This window comes from Triturus cristatus, chromosome 2_2, assembly GCF_964204655.1.
Source record: "Triturus cristatus chromosome 2_2, aTriCri1.1, whole genome shotgun sequence".
NCBI classification, from domain to species: domain Eukaryota; kingdom Metazoa; phylum Chordata; class Amphibia; order Caudata; family Salamandridae; genus Triturus; species Triturus cristatus.
The window spans coordinates 707,376,805-707,394,978 of record NC_140582.1 but is presented as its reverse complement, the minus strand read 5'-3'; the positions used below and the strand labels follow the sequence as shown (position 1 = coordinate 707,394,978).

The 18,174-nt window shown below is 42.2% G+C and overlaps 1 protein-coding gene across 2 annotated transcripts in view; it reads right to left on the bottom strand.

The window, feature by feature from the left end:
- TRAPPC11 (trafficking protein particle complex subunit 11) overlaps positions 1-18,174 on the bottom strand; it is a 626,226-nt gene that overhangs the window by 221,317 nt on the left and 386,735 nt on the right. For both annotated transcript variants that reach the window (XM_085641890.1, XM_085641891.1), the window contains exon 24: positions 3,099-3,164. In XM_085641890.1, coding sequence (XP_085498016.1) covers positions 3,099-3,164 — 66 coding nt within the window. The remainder of the gene's footprint in view (positions 1-3,098; positions 3,165-18,174) is intronic.

Genomic DNA, 18,174 nt, shown 5'->3' with positions numbered 1-18,174 from the left:
TTCGAGGATCGGGTTTCATTGTACGCGGATGATATTCTCTTGTATCTCACCTCACCGCGGAAGTCGCTCAATGTTCTCTTTGATGTCCTTACTTCCTTCGGGAAAAACTCGGGTCAGATAATTAACTGGTCCAAATCTTGTGTGTATCCTATCTCTGGTGGTCTTCCTCTCTTGCCACCTCGGCTTCCGCTCCAAATATCTCAGTCCGGCTTTAAATACCTGGGGGTGTACGTTTCGTTGGATCCGGCGGTCCGCTATGAGCAGAATCTCCTGTCTCCGCTCCGGCGTTTGAGGGCAGATACGGCGCGGTGGTGTAAGCTGCCCTTGTCTCCGCTTGGTCGCGCGGCGCTGTTTAAAATGATGTCCCTTCCCAGATTCCTTTATGCACTCCAGAACTCCTTTGATGTCATTCCTGCGGCCTACTTTAGGGAGGTGGAGAGTTTGCAGAGGAGACTGGTTTGGGACGGGCGATCGCGTATCGCTTTGGCCAAGCTGACTCTTTCCTGGTATGACGGGGGCATCGCGCTTCCTGATATTAGACGGTACTATTGGGCATCCCAGCTGTCTGCCATTAATCATGCTACGTACGCTCCTGGTTCGAACCCGGCATATGAGATGGATAAGTTCCTGCTCCCCGGCGGTAACTATAACAGAGCGCTTTACTCGCGGTCTGCTGGTAGGGCCCTTACGGGCCCTACCAGGATTGCGGTCCGTGTATGGAAGGCGGCTAACGTAGCGATGGGCTGGAGTGAGCGTTTAACGTGCGCCACTCCTCTATTCGACTCAGACCGCTTGGGAAGCCTCTGGACAACGAAAGGCTTCGAGCGCTGGGATACGATCGGCATCAGCAGAGTGGGGGACCTGTGGGTTAAAGGTGCGGTTAAATCCTTCGCGGCGCTTCAGCGCGAGTATGAGCTTAGTGACAGAGAGTTCTTCCGTTATGCACAGGTTCGGCACGCCCTGCTTTCGGTCTTTGGGGAGGGGACCACGGTCCCTTCTTCTTCGCCTCTCGAGGACCGCATACTCGATGGTCACGTCCCCGACAGTACTATCTCCCTGATTTACAAAAAACTGATAAACAATCGGGCTGACCTCTTGGTGCGTCTTCGGGAGGCATGGACGGGAGATGGGGTGGAGCTGGACGATGAGGACTGGCAGACTGCACTGTCATCCCCTAAGGAGGTGGCCATCCCGGCCCGTCTCCGCCTGGTCCAGCTTAAAAGTCTCCATCGTGTATATGTGACGGGCCCCCGCCTGGTCTTGATGGGGTTTTCAGACGACGGACTCTGTAAGCGTGGCTGCGGGCTCAGTGCTACCTTTCTCCATATCCTATGGGAATGCCGCGAGGTGGCGGAATACTGGCGCCGGGTGCATGATATTATGAGACGAGTCACCGGGGTCGCTCTGCTGCCGGAGGTGCGTCGTTGTGTGCTGAATGTATGGGAGCCCAATGACTGCAATGCGGCTCAGGCTCGGTGGGCGGCCTTGGGGAACATGATTGCAAAGAGAGATATTGCACAGCTTTGGGGTTCCCAGCGGCCTCCCACCGTATCCGTCTGGAAGGAGAACATGGACTGGTGCATGTTCAGGGAGAAAACGGTGTATGTGGCTCGTGGTAAACCGGGGGCTTGGGGTAGAATTTGGGGGCAGGGGAACGCGTATCGTGGGTCTATCTGTGCTCCCCCTTTGGTGGATACATCCGGGGTTGCCTCGTCCCCCTGATCCTTGAGGGTTCCTTGTGTGTCTCGTACTTTGGAGTACAGATTTGGTTCTCTCGTGGCCCCCCCCTCCCTCTCAGGTCTTCTTTTATTGACCGCCCTCGGGTGGTTGGGTGTTGACTCACCCGGCTGGTGTTCGCCGCCCTTCATAAGTCGTTTCGCCTTGTTTGTTGTATTTTTGTATTTTTCTTTTTTGTTGTTATTTATACTAAAAGCGTGTATTCTGATTTCCCTTATGTGCAGTCTGATCTACTGTGATAGTGTGGAGCCCCTGTGGGCCAGTCATTGTTTTCTGATATGCTGGAACACTTCGACTACTAGCGGCCGGCCCTGGTGGTTGTAGGCCCGTGTTTGTAACCCTTTTTGTGCACAATAAAATCTTTAAAAAAAAAAAAAAAAAAAAAAATGCACATAGGTCTTGCTTCTCCATTATTAGATTTTACCAGAAGTGTCTGACTGATATAAATGTATATTACTTTTACAAAACAGCCACCTGGGCCAAAAATTATAAATGAAAACGTTGTCAACAATTGCTGCTTTTTCCTTCTTATTTTCAACAACTAGTTTCTTTCAGAAAACCATGAGCTACCTACATAAATGACCTTTGCTGAATTTGGAATTCTGTCTAGTTTATGCAAATGTACACCTTTCCAGGTTCATCCAAAGGTTTGATACCCATTTCCATTACAAACTGCAAGTATGTAGGAATCCCCCAAAATAGAAAAATCAGCTGCCACTTAGAAAAAATCCAAAAACTGTAACAACTGTGGTAAAAGGTTTCTGTTGTTCCTGAAATCTGGAAAGAGAGGGATCTTAGCACAACAAAACTTTTGGTGATGCCATTTTAGAGGGAAACACATGTTTTATTCCAGAGCACATTTTTCTCATTTAAAAACAAATTCTATTTTTTGGCTATTTTTTTGGTTCCCTCCATGGGAATCAAAAAGTCGTAGGAGCTTTAGAACCCCAATACGTGGGGAAAAAGGGCTGAAAATGTGTTCTGGATACCTTTTGTGAAAAAAAGTTATAAAGTCTTAAGAGAAAATTGATCCAAAGATAAAAAAGGCTGAACACTGGAGCGGGAAAAGCCTTATCTGCTAAGGATTAACTTCCACGTTACAGGTACATCCTTACCGGTAAGGAAAATAGCCAAATGGGTGCAACCAATTTGTACCTTGTGTTTTCAGGGGCAGAACACATGCACTGTGTAGCATGAATAGCACTTTCACAGTGCTCAGATTCCTACCATCAAAAACAATGACATAAAAAGGCAAACAATCTGTGGAGACAAGGCAGAAAAAGCACATTTTACAGACTCTATATAAGAATCCATGGTTTTGAAGGAATAGCATACAACTGTTTCCATGGGCAGATGCTTACCTTTGTCGACACAAATTTTGTAGCAACTTCAAATGGAAAAACAGTTTCAATAGTAACAGTTTCATCCTGCAACAAAAAAGTGAGAATGCCATTTATTTTTGTCATTCTGGTAAATACTTTAAGGAACTATCTGTGTTCTTTACTTGTACTTGATAAGGATTCGGTATTGGTATTCTGGCATCTAATTTATCCAATGCTACATACAATAGTTTCTAGATGGGTTCTTATTTTAATAGCTTCTGGAGGATGAGCAACAGAGTAAATCCCTCTAAGGTTTAAACCTGTGACCTGTAAAGCACAAATTTGCTAATATAAATGATCTGTGAGCAATTCTTTTCATTTCCCTTGGTGATTCACTTTTAGTGCACGACTCACTGTCTCTACAGCTTAATACCACTTATTTACCAAAGGTGTATTGTTTATGATACTTCTGCTTCTATCTTCACCATCACTATCTCTGTATTGATTCTGGGTTGGAAATGAAACAAATGAATATTTATACAGACGAAAAAAGAAAAAATTGATAAAATAAAAACTTCTAAAAATAGTGTCTTGTGGGGTAAAACAGGGCTAAATCTACTTTTAACAACTGAATTACCAAGCAAAAAAATGCACAATGTTCTTGCAAAAAAGAAGAAAAACGTGACTAAACCCTGTATTAGCAGGCACTATTCAACTTAAGTGACGTTAAGCTGACAAACACATTTCCCGTTTCCATAAAGTGTATAGGTTGTGCACGTCTCCCAACTTTGCAAGCACAATTTTTCCAATAGTGGTAATAAAAAAGAAATACCAACTGGTGGTGCATAAGCATTAAGAAGAATGTAAAGGAGTCAATTACCTGCACATCTTGTAGAACTGAAGGAGGCTTCTACACCCATCATAAAAATAATCTTAAGTCTAGGCAAGACCTGAGAAGCCTTGGTGGCTCCATGGAGGCCTAACTAGCTGACTGAGTAGGCGAGGAAGAGCTTAATGCACATCATCTATCTTTTACCTCTTTCACCTAAGGAGCAAAAAAAACTGCAAATGCAAATATTTATAGCCATACAATTCTTTAGGAACAAATGGTAGCTTAACGCAAATGATGAGATTAGGAATATAGTTAAAGTATCTCAAATGCCCCAGCCATGTTCTGGACACCTTTCATCTAAATCATCATACCATGGTCACCTAAATATATAATTGTAATTGCTTTTTATTTCATTTAATTTTGAGTTCTAATAAAGTGCTGTCACTGACAGCAGCATACATGTACTTGGAGGTATTGGACAACACAATTGAAGGAAATCAAGTGGCATTAAAGTTTGTTATCTTTGAATACTTCAGTTAGATTGTGTGGTTGAATTCATGGCAAATGACAGGGGAAAGTTGTACATAAGACTTAATGGATGACTTGCAGTTCTTTGGAATCTGAAATACATTGTAGCGAGTAAGGAATGTTTATTAGATTGAGTGAAAGAGATCAGATATTGGGCTTTTGCAACATTTAATGGAGCACCACTGAGTTTTAAATGTCCATCAACCGCTCTCCAGAATGGCAAGCTCTGACTCTATCTTGTCTGGTTCTTTTACTGTCCATTTCTCGCCTTATCCTTCAATTGGCTTACTGCTCTCATATAATGACAAACGTCCAACAGCTTTACAAATATTAAATCAAATAAATGAAAATTTTATATTTGCTTGAATGTGTGTCAAGTGCATATTGGGCTCCCAAAGGCACAAGTCTAGATAGCTTATAAAGAATTAAATTGGAATGTCTCTTAAATGGCAGACAGTGAAAGGTCTTCCTGGTGGGTATTTTTGGTCAGGATGTTTCAAACCCTGTATAAACTGCAGCATTTCAGATGCAGCTGCTGATATGGTCAACGCGTTTGAAGGGTGCAGATGGGAAGGATCATACCCCTTCCATTTGCCTAAGACAACCGCAGCCAGAGCTGAGTGCATCAGTTGTTTACTTATGGCTATAGATGATTTATCACTCTGTATATGGGACTTAAAGCACAAATTCTAAAAATGCCTGGATCTGAATAAGATCTGTTACAGGCGGGGGCGTGGCTTGGACGGCAGAGCCGATGGCTGGTTGAGGAGGGCATGGCTTGGACGGCAGAGCCAATAGCTGGTTGAGCACGTCTCTCTGCCCCGAACGGAGCCTAATTGGGGTGGTTCCAGAGATACGGCGCTTGAATTCACCACAGAGAGCAAGAAATCAAATTATGAAGGTCGCCTGATACCGTGGATGTAAATGATGCTGAATTTTAGGTGTGAGGTCGGCAGTGATCCTTGAAGCCATTTCTGCTTCGGAACGCAAGGGAGTACACAAAATGGCGGATTGCAAACGCTTTTACATCGGAACTTCAAGCACGCTGATATGCCATTGAAGATCCCGGATTGGGCCTGTATGTGAATGCTCGATCTTTGTCCTGCATGCAACAAGGAATTTACAGCCCGAAATGGATTCCCCTGATATAGCGGAGCTTTTTCTCCCGAACGCTGCCTGATCTCAAAATGGCGGATCGTGTCCATCTTAGACTTTAAGTCTTTTAAACGCCCGCAATCGCATAGCGATTCTTGTTCTAACATCTCTGGGCCTCATGTGGTATCCAACTACTGGGGTGTTGATACTGCTTCCTTCCTGCATGTGTTGGCCTGTACCTGTGTGATGCCTGACCCTGTGATGGCGGGGGTTGTTGCTGCAAATTGATCGATTTGCCAAAGTAGATCTGAAACAAAAGGTGAGGGGGCCACGTGAGTCTTGCCGAGTGACTTAGATGGAGGCAAACTCTGTGGCTGTTGGTCTGAGGCGTTTGTAACACAGACTTTCTATGTTGATGATGGAAAGAGAAGGCTGTGGGATGTCCCAAGCAAGGTGGATGTTACACAAGTATCCCGGGGAAGGTGCTGCTGGCAAAGTCTATTTGCCGATCTCTGGGGAGTGTCTTTGCAAAATGCCTGAATCTAAAATGGTGATTTCTTGATGGCGTGAGAATTACAATTATCGCAATGGAACCAAACATGACAGAATAAAAGAGAAGGCAATTGCTTGTGGTCAGCGATTGATTTCAGGGTTGAAAGGGTCATATTATTATTATCCTACCATTGATGAGCTGCTGAAAGCACAATGATTCACAGTGCCTGCGCTTGTGCCAAATGAGGAGAGAGTGATTTATGCAACAAACAGTTTGTAGCTAATTAGAGTTCTAGGCTGCAACGGTCGCGTGATCATTTCAGTAAATACCTCACGCTGAGACCGACTTTGGTACTTGTATTTTCAAACCGTATAGGATCTTACCCAGGTGTGCACAATGGCGGAAAAGGAGTCCAGGATCCAGTATAAAAAAAATAAGGGAGAACCATCACTTTCTGACTCCCCCATAAAAGCTAAAGCAGACATTAATAGCACCATGGACATGACCCTTAATAAACTTGCTGAAGTCTGCGAAATAGCTAAATCTACTAAGCAGAATACGGACACAATGCAGCTAGAACTCACTGCCATAAGGGCAGATATGAGCATGATTAATTCTAAATTGGCACCCGCTGAACAAAGGATTAGCGATGTTGAAGATGTCTCTTTTAAGTAGGGCAAAGAATTGAAGTCACTTAGGGATCTGACCTCTAAACTTAAGAGACAATCAGCTGAGCTCCAAGATAGAAATAGGAGGGGCAACATTAGAATTTTATGTGTTCCGGAAGGATCAGAAGATGCCGCGGGATCTTGTCTCGCTTTCCTGGAGGGCTGGATTCCTCAGCTTACAGGTCTAAAATTTGCTAAACCTCTAGAACCTGATCTAGCACATAGAATACCAATTTTTAATATGGCCTCACGGCAAACAACACGCCCTATCATTTGTAGACCACTGCGGTTTCAACACGCTGAAGAGATTATCAACTATGCCCGAAAATCCCGACCGCTCATTTGGAATGGTCACAAAATAATCTTCACGCAGGATTACTCTAAACCCACTGTGGATATAAGGGAGGGCTTCCTTGGCTTAAGAGATAAACTAAGAGATAGAAATATCCATTTTTCCTTTGTTGGCCCAACCAAATTTAGAATCTTAGCCAATGGACGCAACCTCTACTTCATGGACCATGGGGACTTGGCAAATTTCCTTGAAGGCTCACCTACTCAGAGCATGGATTCTTCTCAGTCCTCTTCCAACAAGAGGAAATCTCAATACATATATGCTTTATTTCTCTCCGTTTACAAGTCTAGGGTTCCCTTGGGATCTTGATAGGTTATTGCACTAAATACTTTAATCGCACTAAATATTTCTACTTATACTATGCGAGTATTGCTGGGACTTTTTATTCCCTTTGGTGATAACATGGCCCATGTTCTATTTTGTTTACATAAAGTACCTAGCCATGATGTTGGATGTAGGCTATATCCTCTGGAATATTTACGTTGTTAGTTTAAATAAATCTCCGTTCGACGGTGGGACGCTCCTGCCGTCGCACCTCCTATATTCAAGGTTTACAGGGAAGGGTGGGGGGTGTGGGGCAGCTGGGGGAGATGCCCAGAATATGAGGAATATCACTAGGTGTGCAGTGTTTTGCTTTTTGGGTGTTCCATTTTGTTTCTTGCTATTTTGTTTTTCTTTTCTCCTGTTCTCTATCCTTGCTCCTGTTTTTCTGCTTCTTCTTCCATTTCTTTTTCTTCTTCTTCTTTTTGTTGATCTTTCTCTGATGTCAGTCGGATTATGTCTAGATCCTACTAGACAAGAGTACCTATGGATTAGTTCATATTTAGTCATGGTTGGTCTTTGAAGCATGTTTCTTGCCACAGTTTGCGATATATATGAGGTGCTGGTATTTACAGACAAAGTGTTAGTAGTCAGGGTGGATGTCAGCTATTATTTTTTGGTTTACGAGTTTAGAACAACCGGCTTTCTCTCATACTTATGATGGTACAACCTAGGTCACGTAAGATTGCAAAAGATCTCACTGTCGTATCATTAAATGTTAAAGGGCTCAACCTTCCAATTAAGCTTAGGAAAATATTTGACTGTCTAGCTAAAACCAAAGAGGATATTATCTTACTACAAGAAAACAAATTATATAAAGAAGATGTCACTTTCATTAAGAATAATCTGATTTCACAAGTTGCTTGCTCATCGGCAGATCATAAAAGGAAGGGGGTGATCACATTGATAGCTAAAAAAGCAAATATTGTATTAGAATCACAAACTCACAATAGTGATGGCAGATTATTAGTAGGGCTTCCGGTTTTCCGTTTTTATGGATTTTTACATATAAATACAGACGGAAATCGATATTTCCTTTGTCTGTATTTATATGTAGAAACAGCAAAACACTAGCAAATGTTGCAGCGCTGCCGCTGCATCAGTTTCCTTTCCACGCCCCTGGAAATTCATTGAAATCCCTTTCAATCAGGGTCTTTTAGCGCCCTCATGTGGACCTATTGGCTCAGGGTCTATCAGTGACGCCCGTTCCCCTGAACCAATCATCGTCGGATCGAAGCGTCAGTGTGTGGGCGTGCCAACACCTCCGGCATCGCCCTCATGACTTTTGCCCTGACTATTTCTTCTTTCCCTGCACTATGGACCACCAGGCTTGAAGACGGCTTCCTGTTGCCACCATCAGCTTTTGTTCCTGAATCGCCCCTTCTCTTGAGTTCGGCATCCCCAGGGCTCCGCTGCTTGTGCTTGCTCTGCGCCAGCCCGCCGCCGTTTGTACTGGCAAGGTAAGTGAATTTCCCCTGCCCCCCCTGTATGCCCCGGCAGCACCAGGGGATCGGAAAGGACTTGAATGAGTTTGTTTTTAGTGGGAGTCCTTGCGGCCCCGTCTTTATCTCCTGCCAGGTCCTATATGCGGTGAAAGTTGCACCCACGAAGTATGAAAATGCCCCCTGCAGCCCCAGCCGCTATGGGCCGCAACCCCCCCGTACTGCCCCCACCGCCAGGAGGCAATCTTAGTACACAGGCCTGTGTCCCAGGAGGAGGGAGAGTCGTCGGCACGAGCACAGGAGATGCATTCACATGTGTATGTAGCGCTGGTGGGTTGTGAGACCGTGTCTAGGCGCTTTATGTGATATGATCTCGATACGTTCGCAGACTTGGACTGGGCCAGAACAAGTCAAACGTCGCATTTATTGGACATTTTGAAATCTTAGAACCAGCTAAAGGGAGGGGGTAATCTGAGAAAAGGGCCGCTCAGTGACGACGCTCTGAGGCCACGTGTGTTTATTAAGAGGCGTCCGCGTCCCTGTGTATGTGGGGGCTGAAGCTGATGTATGGGTGCTGCGGAGGGCCCGGGGCTGCCGAGTCCCAGGGTAGCTCATGCAAGGGTTTGGGCACAGTTGAGGCTATGAAATTGGGTGCAGATGCCCAAGGGGACTGAGGCCTGGGGAGATGGGTTACGGAGTGCACAGGAGGGAAGGGGGCACCTGTTTGGATCAGGCAGAGCAGGGGGTTTAGTCACAGAGCTTATTTTGTTGGATCTTCCTGTGAAGGTTATTCCCCAGTATCATGTTGTTTAGAGTGTGGCACTTTGCTGGGGTCCAAGGTCTGAGGGCCTACATTAGGGTCTACGGACTGAAGGTTTGAGACTTCTGTGCTAAGGTTGTGCTGCTCATGAGTGGTGGGTCAATACTTGGCTGTTTTGGACTCTGTGCTAGGGCTGGGCTGTAGAATTTTGTGGCTTAGAACTGCCGGGGTTGTTGTGGACTAGGATGGGCAAACTGTGGGTATAAGGCAGTGGATTATGTGTTTAGGGCTAGGCTTTTGAGGGCTGTGGCGTAAGGGGATGGGTACAAAGGTGGTTCTGGGTTTGATGGAGTAAGGGCTAACCCACTGGAAATGTAGGCTAGGGATACTGCCTGTTTTGCTGAGGCTAAGACTTGGCAGCTGGTATTATGGACCTATGCTTTGGTTCTGGACCACCAGGAGTATGGGATTGTGGAACCAACTATAGGGTGCTGGAATGTGGGGACACAGCAGGGAAATGCATGACGGTACCATATTAATATCTATCAATTCCTAAATGAGACATTCTCAGTATCACTGCAGAAGTGATTTCCTTAGTGCAACACCACAAAATTCAATAACTGTTCCCCTCATCCTCTACAGAACCTTTTTTGTTTTTAAAGAAAACCACTATTAGTGACCAATAGATTTTTTTTAATGAACAAAATGTATGTTCCTGAATTTTCAATGTAGCATTGTTTGCTTACGATTGTGATGGGGGTACTGATGCAAATTCGTTTTTCAAAAGAGTGAACGAATAGCTGGTGTTTCCGGACTATATAACCATAGGCTATATGTTGGTTTACATACGAGTCCCTCATTCTCGAAGCCATGCGCACAGCTTTAACACAGTCCAGTGAGCCCTGGCTAGTGGGGAGGTTTGATCGTAAGTGTTGGTGTTAATCTCTGGTGTTAAACTCAAGGGGTGAGTTCTTGTGGTAATATCAGGTGGTGAGCTCTGGTGATGGCCTCTATTGCTACTTAGTAACTGCAAGTAACAATAGGGTCTCTCTGACAAAAGCAGTAACCCACTGACCTATTTACATTATGTGTACCTCTCGAGAACTACTATGGAGTTACTAGAAAGTAACTTTATTTGCCTTGAAAAACACAGAAAGAGTAAGAAACACTTTCTGTTCTTGGTAGTAAATGTAAGCGCTATGTTTCATTGTCTGCTTGTAGCCCAAGGTTTAAACTTTCACTGAACTCAGAATGCAGGCGAACAACAATAGCTAATGCCGCCATTTAAAGCCTTTGTGTGTCTTGCTTTCAGTGTGTTGCACTCTCCTGACTCGCCTGCTGCTGCAAGGTCCTGACGTCACTTCCTGTTTACCACTTATTAAGGTAAGCCTGTTAAGTTTAGGGTCCAGAACTTTCTTGAGGTGCCCCGTTTACCTTTGCACTTTCATGTAATTATTAGCAAACTGTTTAAAAGAGAGGTTGTCAGTTTTGAATCCGGTGGGCCCACTCGGCCTTCCATCCTTATCATATCGATAGAACGCCTAGTTTTAAGTCAGTATGGTGTACACCTACGGTGAGGGTAACTCTTCAGAGCAAAAGCACATCATAAAACTAGTTTAAAAAAACACCATTTGTCCAATTCTGTCTCCCCACTGGAAAAACTAGAATTTGAAACCTTAAATAAAGCTTTTTTAACTCCGAGGAAATCCGGAACAATAAGGCAACCATTACAGATTACATAGCACGTCACCATCGCCTCCATCTCGCTCACCCACACTGCCCGCATTAGCAGAAGCACGAGCGGAGGATACTCCTTCTCCTATCTCACAGCGAAGACGTGGAACAACCTCCCACTCCAGCTCCAGACCGCCCCATCTATTCTGGAATTTCAAAATGTTCTTAAGACCTGGCTATTTAAATGAGTCTCTCGGACCCTGCAAGTGCCTAGGCACCATCTCAGGTGATTAGCTGAGCTCCATAAATCAACTTATTGAGTGAGTGTGTGAATATATCACCGAAGAAACAATTGGTATATGTGAACATATTATTGGCATCTGCAATTGTATTGAGCTGGCTTCTCTCCGCTCCTCGAAAACCGGAAAACTAATTGGTTATCTTGAAAGGCGTGGACATATTTTGATTAAGAAGAAATTATTTGCAACTAAAAATGTACAAGCTAAGATCAACGAGAAACATTGATGGATTTGAATGTCTTTCGGGTAAAATTCCTACATACCCAATTCCGCAGTGCAGATAATGGCTGAGTGTTTTGTCCTAGTCACATACAGTATTTTAAACATCAAACCAATGGCTGCTTAATTGTTGAATCCTTACATTTATAGAGATGGGCCGCAAACGCAAGGACATTGATGATTATGTACAGGAGTATGCAGAATTTGAAGCCGTATCCCTTAAAGGGATGAAAATGTTCATCTGCAAGTCATGTCGAACAGCTGTTGACATTGAAAACAGGGCAGCGGAGTATATCAAAGCCCACCTGAGCAGCAAAACCCATGAGAGACTTTCTTCTCCAGTCGTAAAGAAGGCCCGTATGGAACAAATGACCATGGAGCAATGCACAACTCGTGCGTACACGCCAAAATATTGAAGAGGGTGCAGATATCCCGCACAAGTTTGTGAAAGCTCTGTGTGAAGGTGGTGTTCCACTTCACCAGGCTGATGGTCCAATTGGAGAGCTGATTAGGCAGCTGTGCCCTGAAGCAAGGACAATGTGCAAATCCAGCCAAATGTATGAAAATTATCTCCCCGAAGTGTTTGAAGCACAACTCGGAAACATACCTCAAGCTGTAGCAAATGTCCCTATCTCTTTAACAATTGACAAAACCACAGAGGTGCATGGTGACCCAGCCATTGGAACATTGGTCACATATTACTGTGATGATGAAGAAAAGGGTCGCTGCTCAGCCTTAGTTGACATCACTGTATCTGATGAGTGTAATTCTGCTAAAATTGCCTTAATTGTATACAGTGTGCTTCAAAAGTTGGGTAAATCATGGCATGATCTTGTTGCAATATGTTCTGATTCTGCACCCTTTATGACAAAGGCAGTAACATTCCCCAATCAAAATTGTTGGTCCAGAGATCTGGAGAAATGCCCTTGCGATGGTCTGTCAACACAATCTAACATCCACTGCATTTTGTTTTGTAGGTTTTATCAAATGCCGAGGGTAACCTATTTGAAACCCTTACTTAAATCATGGGGACTACAATCGTGTAGGGCGGCCTATTACAAATTAAAAACATTGGACAATCCCTTAGCCATTGCTGTTGTTTCCTCTTATTTAAAAGTGATCGTGAGAGTGAGGGCTTCAATGCAACCTTAGATGATATAAGATCCAACGTTTGTTGTGTATTTCTTACTTAAATGATTGCATGATGGCTGTTAAATCACTGTAATTATGCCTACTGTACTCTTTCGAATATGTTTTTAACGTTTTTATGTGCCTCAGCGGCATTTTATTATTCTATTTCTATTTCTTTTAATATATGTGTACTTTTGTGATATTGTTTTTACATATCGAATAAAGTTTATAATTGAATTGAAAAAGGCAGTAACTGATTGGCGCGCTGCTAAGAAGATTAACTCCTTCAGTGCCCATGACGAGATGGTCTCGTCATGGAGCGCGGTTGCACTGTGCCCATGATGAGACTATCTCGTCATGAACCCCGCCCGCTAATGAAAGGGCCGGCACAGGGCGGGGAAAGGGCGGGGCACTGAAGGGGTTAATTCCATCCATGTAAAAGATCCATGTCATCTTATACATGCTGCTGTTTCCTATGCTCTGTCTCAGCCTGAGAACCGGGACATGTATGATTTTGTTATAAAGGCTGGAGCAGTATTTAAGTATGCGCGAAACTTAAAACGCATTTATTCGCAAGGAAATGTAGACGGAAGAATGAGATATCCAAGGGCGGTTGTTGTGATCTGATGGTTCAGCTGGTATGAGGGAGCAGTAAGACTTTTGGAAATATGGCACTACTTCCTTGGTTTTGTAAACCATGAAGAAGCCACTGGATCCAAAATTGATCACCTACGTAAACTCCTCGGCCCCAACAGTGCAAACTACCAATCTTTCTATGTGAAGTTGCATTTCATTGTTAAAACCCTCACTGGTATCATCAACAATCAGAAGAAGCTTGAGTCAGAAGAAACACATGCCCACCAAATATATTCAGCCATAGAGGTTGACATGGCTGTGGCATTGGAGCAAGAATATACGCAAGACCCAATGATTGCCAGTCTATTGCAAATGTTACCACAAAAAAAAAAGCAAATGCCCTAATAAAAGAGATGATTACTTTTAAAGATGCACTGAAAAACAAGTGGGATGCTGTCCTAGCTCGTAACATAACTGGGCAAATGAGTTACAGCTCTTTTTGGAAACGGGTTACAATCCTTGACCCATTCAAGAAAGTTCAGTGTAGTCAGGATTTCAATGATTACAAAGATGTATTCATGTTGGTTGGAGCTTCTGATGATGTAATGAATGTTGTAGAAGAAGAATTCAAGAAATATGTAATGCACCCCATCCCACAAAAAGACATCAGTGCAATGACATACTGGCGAATCTCTTGGCCATTCCAGTATCATCAGCAAATATTGAACGGGCTTTCAGTGGTCTTCATTTCATTAACAAACCAGAAAGAGCCTCAATCTCCGCAAAGTCTCTTGAAATGCACATGTGCTTGTGCTACAATGGCAAAGTTTTCAGATGAATGTATTGTGTTGACCAATAACAACCGGGCGCTGGTGTGCATTGTCAATTTAAATAAATGCTGAAAAATACTAGCTGTAGCGTCGTCTTTTACTTGTGGCAAAAATAAATGTGGATAAATACAGAAAAATGCCCAAAAAATAAATATGAATAAATACAGACGGAAATGGCAAAATAATAAATACCATAAAACCAGGAGTCCTAATTATTAGTTACTCACTTAAAGAAAGGTGAAGATCTTATGCATGTAGTGAATATATATGGCCCAACACAGATAATCCAGGGTCCTGGGAGGGTATTTCTAAGACTATAGAGGAACTTCCCCAGGCGGAGCTTATCATTGTTGGAGGAGACTTTAATATTCCATTGGATCCAATAATTGACAGACAATCTAATTGCAAATATTACCCTACCAGATCGCATGTCATAATCCACACCATATGTTCTAAATTCAACCTTAAAGATGCATGGCGCCTTCAACACCGAGACTCCAGAGACTATACCTTTTACTCCACCCCTCATAACTCGTATACCAGAATTTACTATATTCTCATTTCAGGCTCGTTCACAAATGTAATTGTACATTCAGATATTCCCCCTAAACTGGTGTCGGATCATCCATGCATTAGTCATAAATTGTCGGGCGGTCATAATGAACCTTCTCAAAAAGATGGCACTTTAATAATGATGTCTTATCAGACCCTGAGGATAAAAAGAAAATTGAAGAGGCTATAATAGATTACCTTAAACACAATGACACTGCAGATACTAATGTCAATATTCTTTGGGATGCTTTGAAAGCTACTGTTAGAGGTATAATCATTGAAATAAAGACGAAAATGAACAAACACATTAGTGCTGAATTAGTCAAATTAGAACTCGAAATTAAAACCCTGGAGGCTTCTCATGCCAATTCCTTGAATGATAAATCTATTCTTTCAACACTTACACAAAAGAAATATGAATATAATAAGATTTTGAGTGAACAAGCGGGTGTATGTGTGAATAAATTTAAAGCCCTTAATCTTTGCGAAGCTAATAAGGCAGGTAAACTACTCGCTTCATATCTCAAACATAAGCAGAACCAGAATGTTATTACATCCATTAAGGATGTAAAAGATCAGGTACATACAAAGCAGAAGGAAATATTGGACACCTTTAAATCCTTCTATGAAGATCTATATAAGAAGGGTCAAGACCTTAACTCTGAGAATTGCATCCAATACTTGAACAGACTGAGTTTACCTCAGTTATCAGAACATGACAAACTAGCGCTAGGGAAAACGATCAAGGCAGAGGAAATCACAAAGTCGATTACAGCCTTGAAGGATAATAAAGCCCCTGGTCCAGACAGTTTCACAGCCAAGTTTTATAAGTCCTTCTCAGGACATATACAACCGACAATGTTGCGAGCTTTTAATAAAATAGCTAGTGAAGGACGCACTACAGATTCCATGACAGAAGCCAATATAGTTGTCATTCCTAAAAGGGGAAAGACCCACGTCTCCCAAAGAACTATAGACCGATATCTCTCATTGATGTAGATTGTAAAATGTATTCAAAGATTTTAGCTACAAGACTTAACAGTGTTCTGCCAGATTTAATAAGCAACTCTCAGGTAGGTTTCCTTAAAAGTCGTATGTCTAATGACAATACGCGTGTGTTGTGCCATGTTCTAGAAAATGCTGCATTTACATCAGATCTGGCTATTGCTATCACATTGGATGCAGAAAAGGCTTTCGACAGGGTCTCTTGGGCCTTTTTAAAGCAATGTATGCACTCATTAAATCTGAGAGACTCATTTATAAAAATGGTAATGTCCCTTTATTTAGCACCATTGGCTCGTATAGCGATTAATGGATCTCTTTCTGAAACTTTTACCCTTCATCAAGGCACTAGACAAGGGTGCCCCTTGTCTCCATCCCTGTTTTTGCTGGCTTTGGAGCCATTAATTCAAGATATTAAATTTGGATATAAAGGGGGTAGGATTTAAGGATGTACAAGTTAAATTAGCTGCCTATGCGGATGACATATTAATTATGACTGAAAATCCGGGTCCTTCAACTGCAGCTTTGATGACTACGATTGCAGAATATTCCGTACACTCTGGTTATAAACTTAACAGGGATAAATCGGAAGTAAAACCTCTGAATGTGCATTGTACAAGGGACATTTTAGGTAATTCGGGATTGGCTTGGCAGCCGGAATACATAAAGTATTTAGGGATCAAAAATAGTTGCAATATTATGGACACCCTTCATCACAACGAGAAAGTAACTTTGGAAAAAATTACAAAACATTTGGATTCTTGGTCACCAAAATTTATAACATGGTGGGGAAGAGTAGAAACAATAAAAATGATGATAAAAATGATGATCACACCTCTGGTTAACTACCTTATAAACATGCTTCCTCTTCTCCTGACAGAGGACTTTCATCATAAACTAGACATTCTGCTTACAAAGTTTTTATGACGTTGTAAAAAAGCCAGAATTGGCATTAAAACATTGAGACTAGATAAATCTTTGGGGGGGGGAGGGGGGAGGGAGAGTCAATTTAGCGGACTTTAAATGATATCAATTGGATTTTGCCTCCAGCTCATTATAACCCGGTGTAGCTAGATGTACAAAAGTCCATTCTTGACAATTTAAGTCCTCTGGTATTACTTACCTCCAATCAGCTTTACCCAAACAGATCTAAATCTATTTTCAAAAACACAAAACTGGCACTTTTGTTGATAGATAAGAAATTAGATTTAAGTATTAGAGGTTCCAAGATGGGATCTCTATGGCTTAATCGTAGGGTACTTTACAAAGGGAAATCATTAGATCTTGACGACTGGATTAAAAAGGGTATCTTTTTCCCATATTAGTTAGAATGCGCCCAATACCCAGTGACTTTTGTAGATCTTCAAAATATCTATAAATTAAATAACATTGAATTTTATAATTTTTTAAAAGTGAAAGCTGCAATAACAAGAGCCAAATTTCATAATATGCCTCCATCCTTACCAATGTTTGTGGCAAAGATTAATAAACTAGGTCACTAAGTCTCACATATATATATATATACTGCTTCGCCTAAATCCTCGAAGCTTAATGATAATTTGGTCGCTTTTTGGGAATCGCACTCTTCTCTGCCAATAACAGACTCTTCATGGCCACTTATTTGGAACTCGGTAACAGCAACTAAAATATCCCCAGTGTTATCTCAAACTAAATATTGGCTTTTGTACAAGGCATTTTGGACACCTGCTAGATTACATTCTCCTGGTATTCGTGAGAATCCTTTATGTTGGAATTGTAAAGAGGAAACTGGAGATCTAGCCACATCTAATTTTACATTGTAAGGCTGTATCGTCAAGGTTTATGCTTTTCTCTTCAAAGTATTTAAATGTGAGTTAAAAAGAGAATTTTCTGCTTTAACTACTGGCTTTTTAACAAATGATTCATGTACCAACACGGATAGAGATCTCTTGGACTTTTTACTTATGTCAGCGGTAAAGATGGTTCTCAATATTTGGAAAGACACACACAAGATTTCATACAGAGGATGGATGAACTGGGTTGCTCACCTTAGAGGTGCTGATAATATTGAGCTACAGAACTCTCCTTGAAAACCCTCGTTTAGATCATTATGGAAATCCTTGGACATTTATTTCACTACACATAGACCGCCATGATTAAACATATTTCATTTGTACTTTCGGTAAGAACTATGCTGATAACATGTGAAGCTTTGATGTCATTATTGTTGCTTTCTATTTACAGTGAATCCTCCAATGTTTATATACTAATAGTACCAGTTTTTCAATATAGGTTTCTCTTTGTGTTTATCTTATGGTCTTTATTCTTTCCTTCTTTCTTTCTTTCCCTTGTTCCTCTGTTT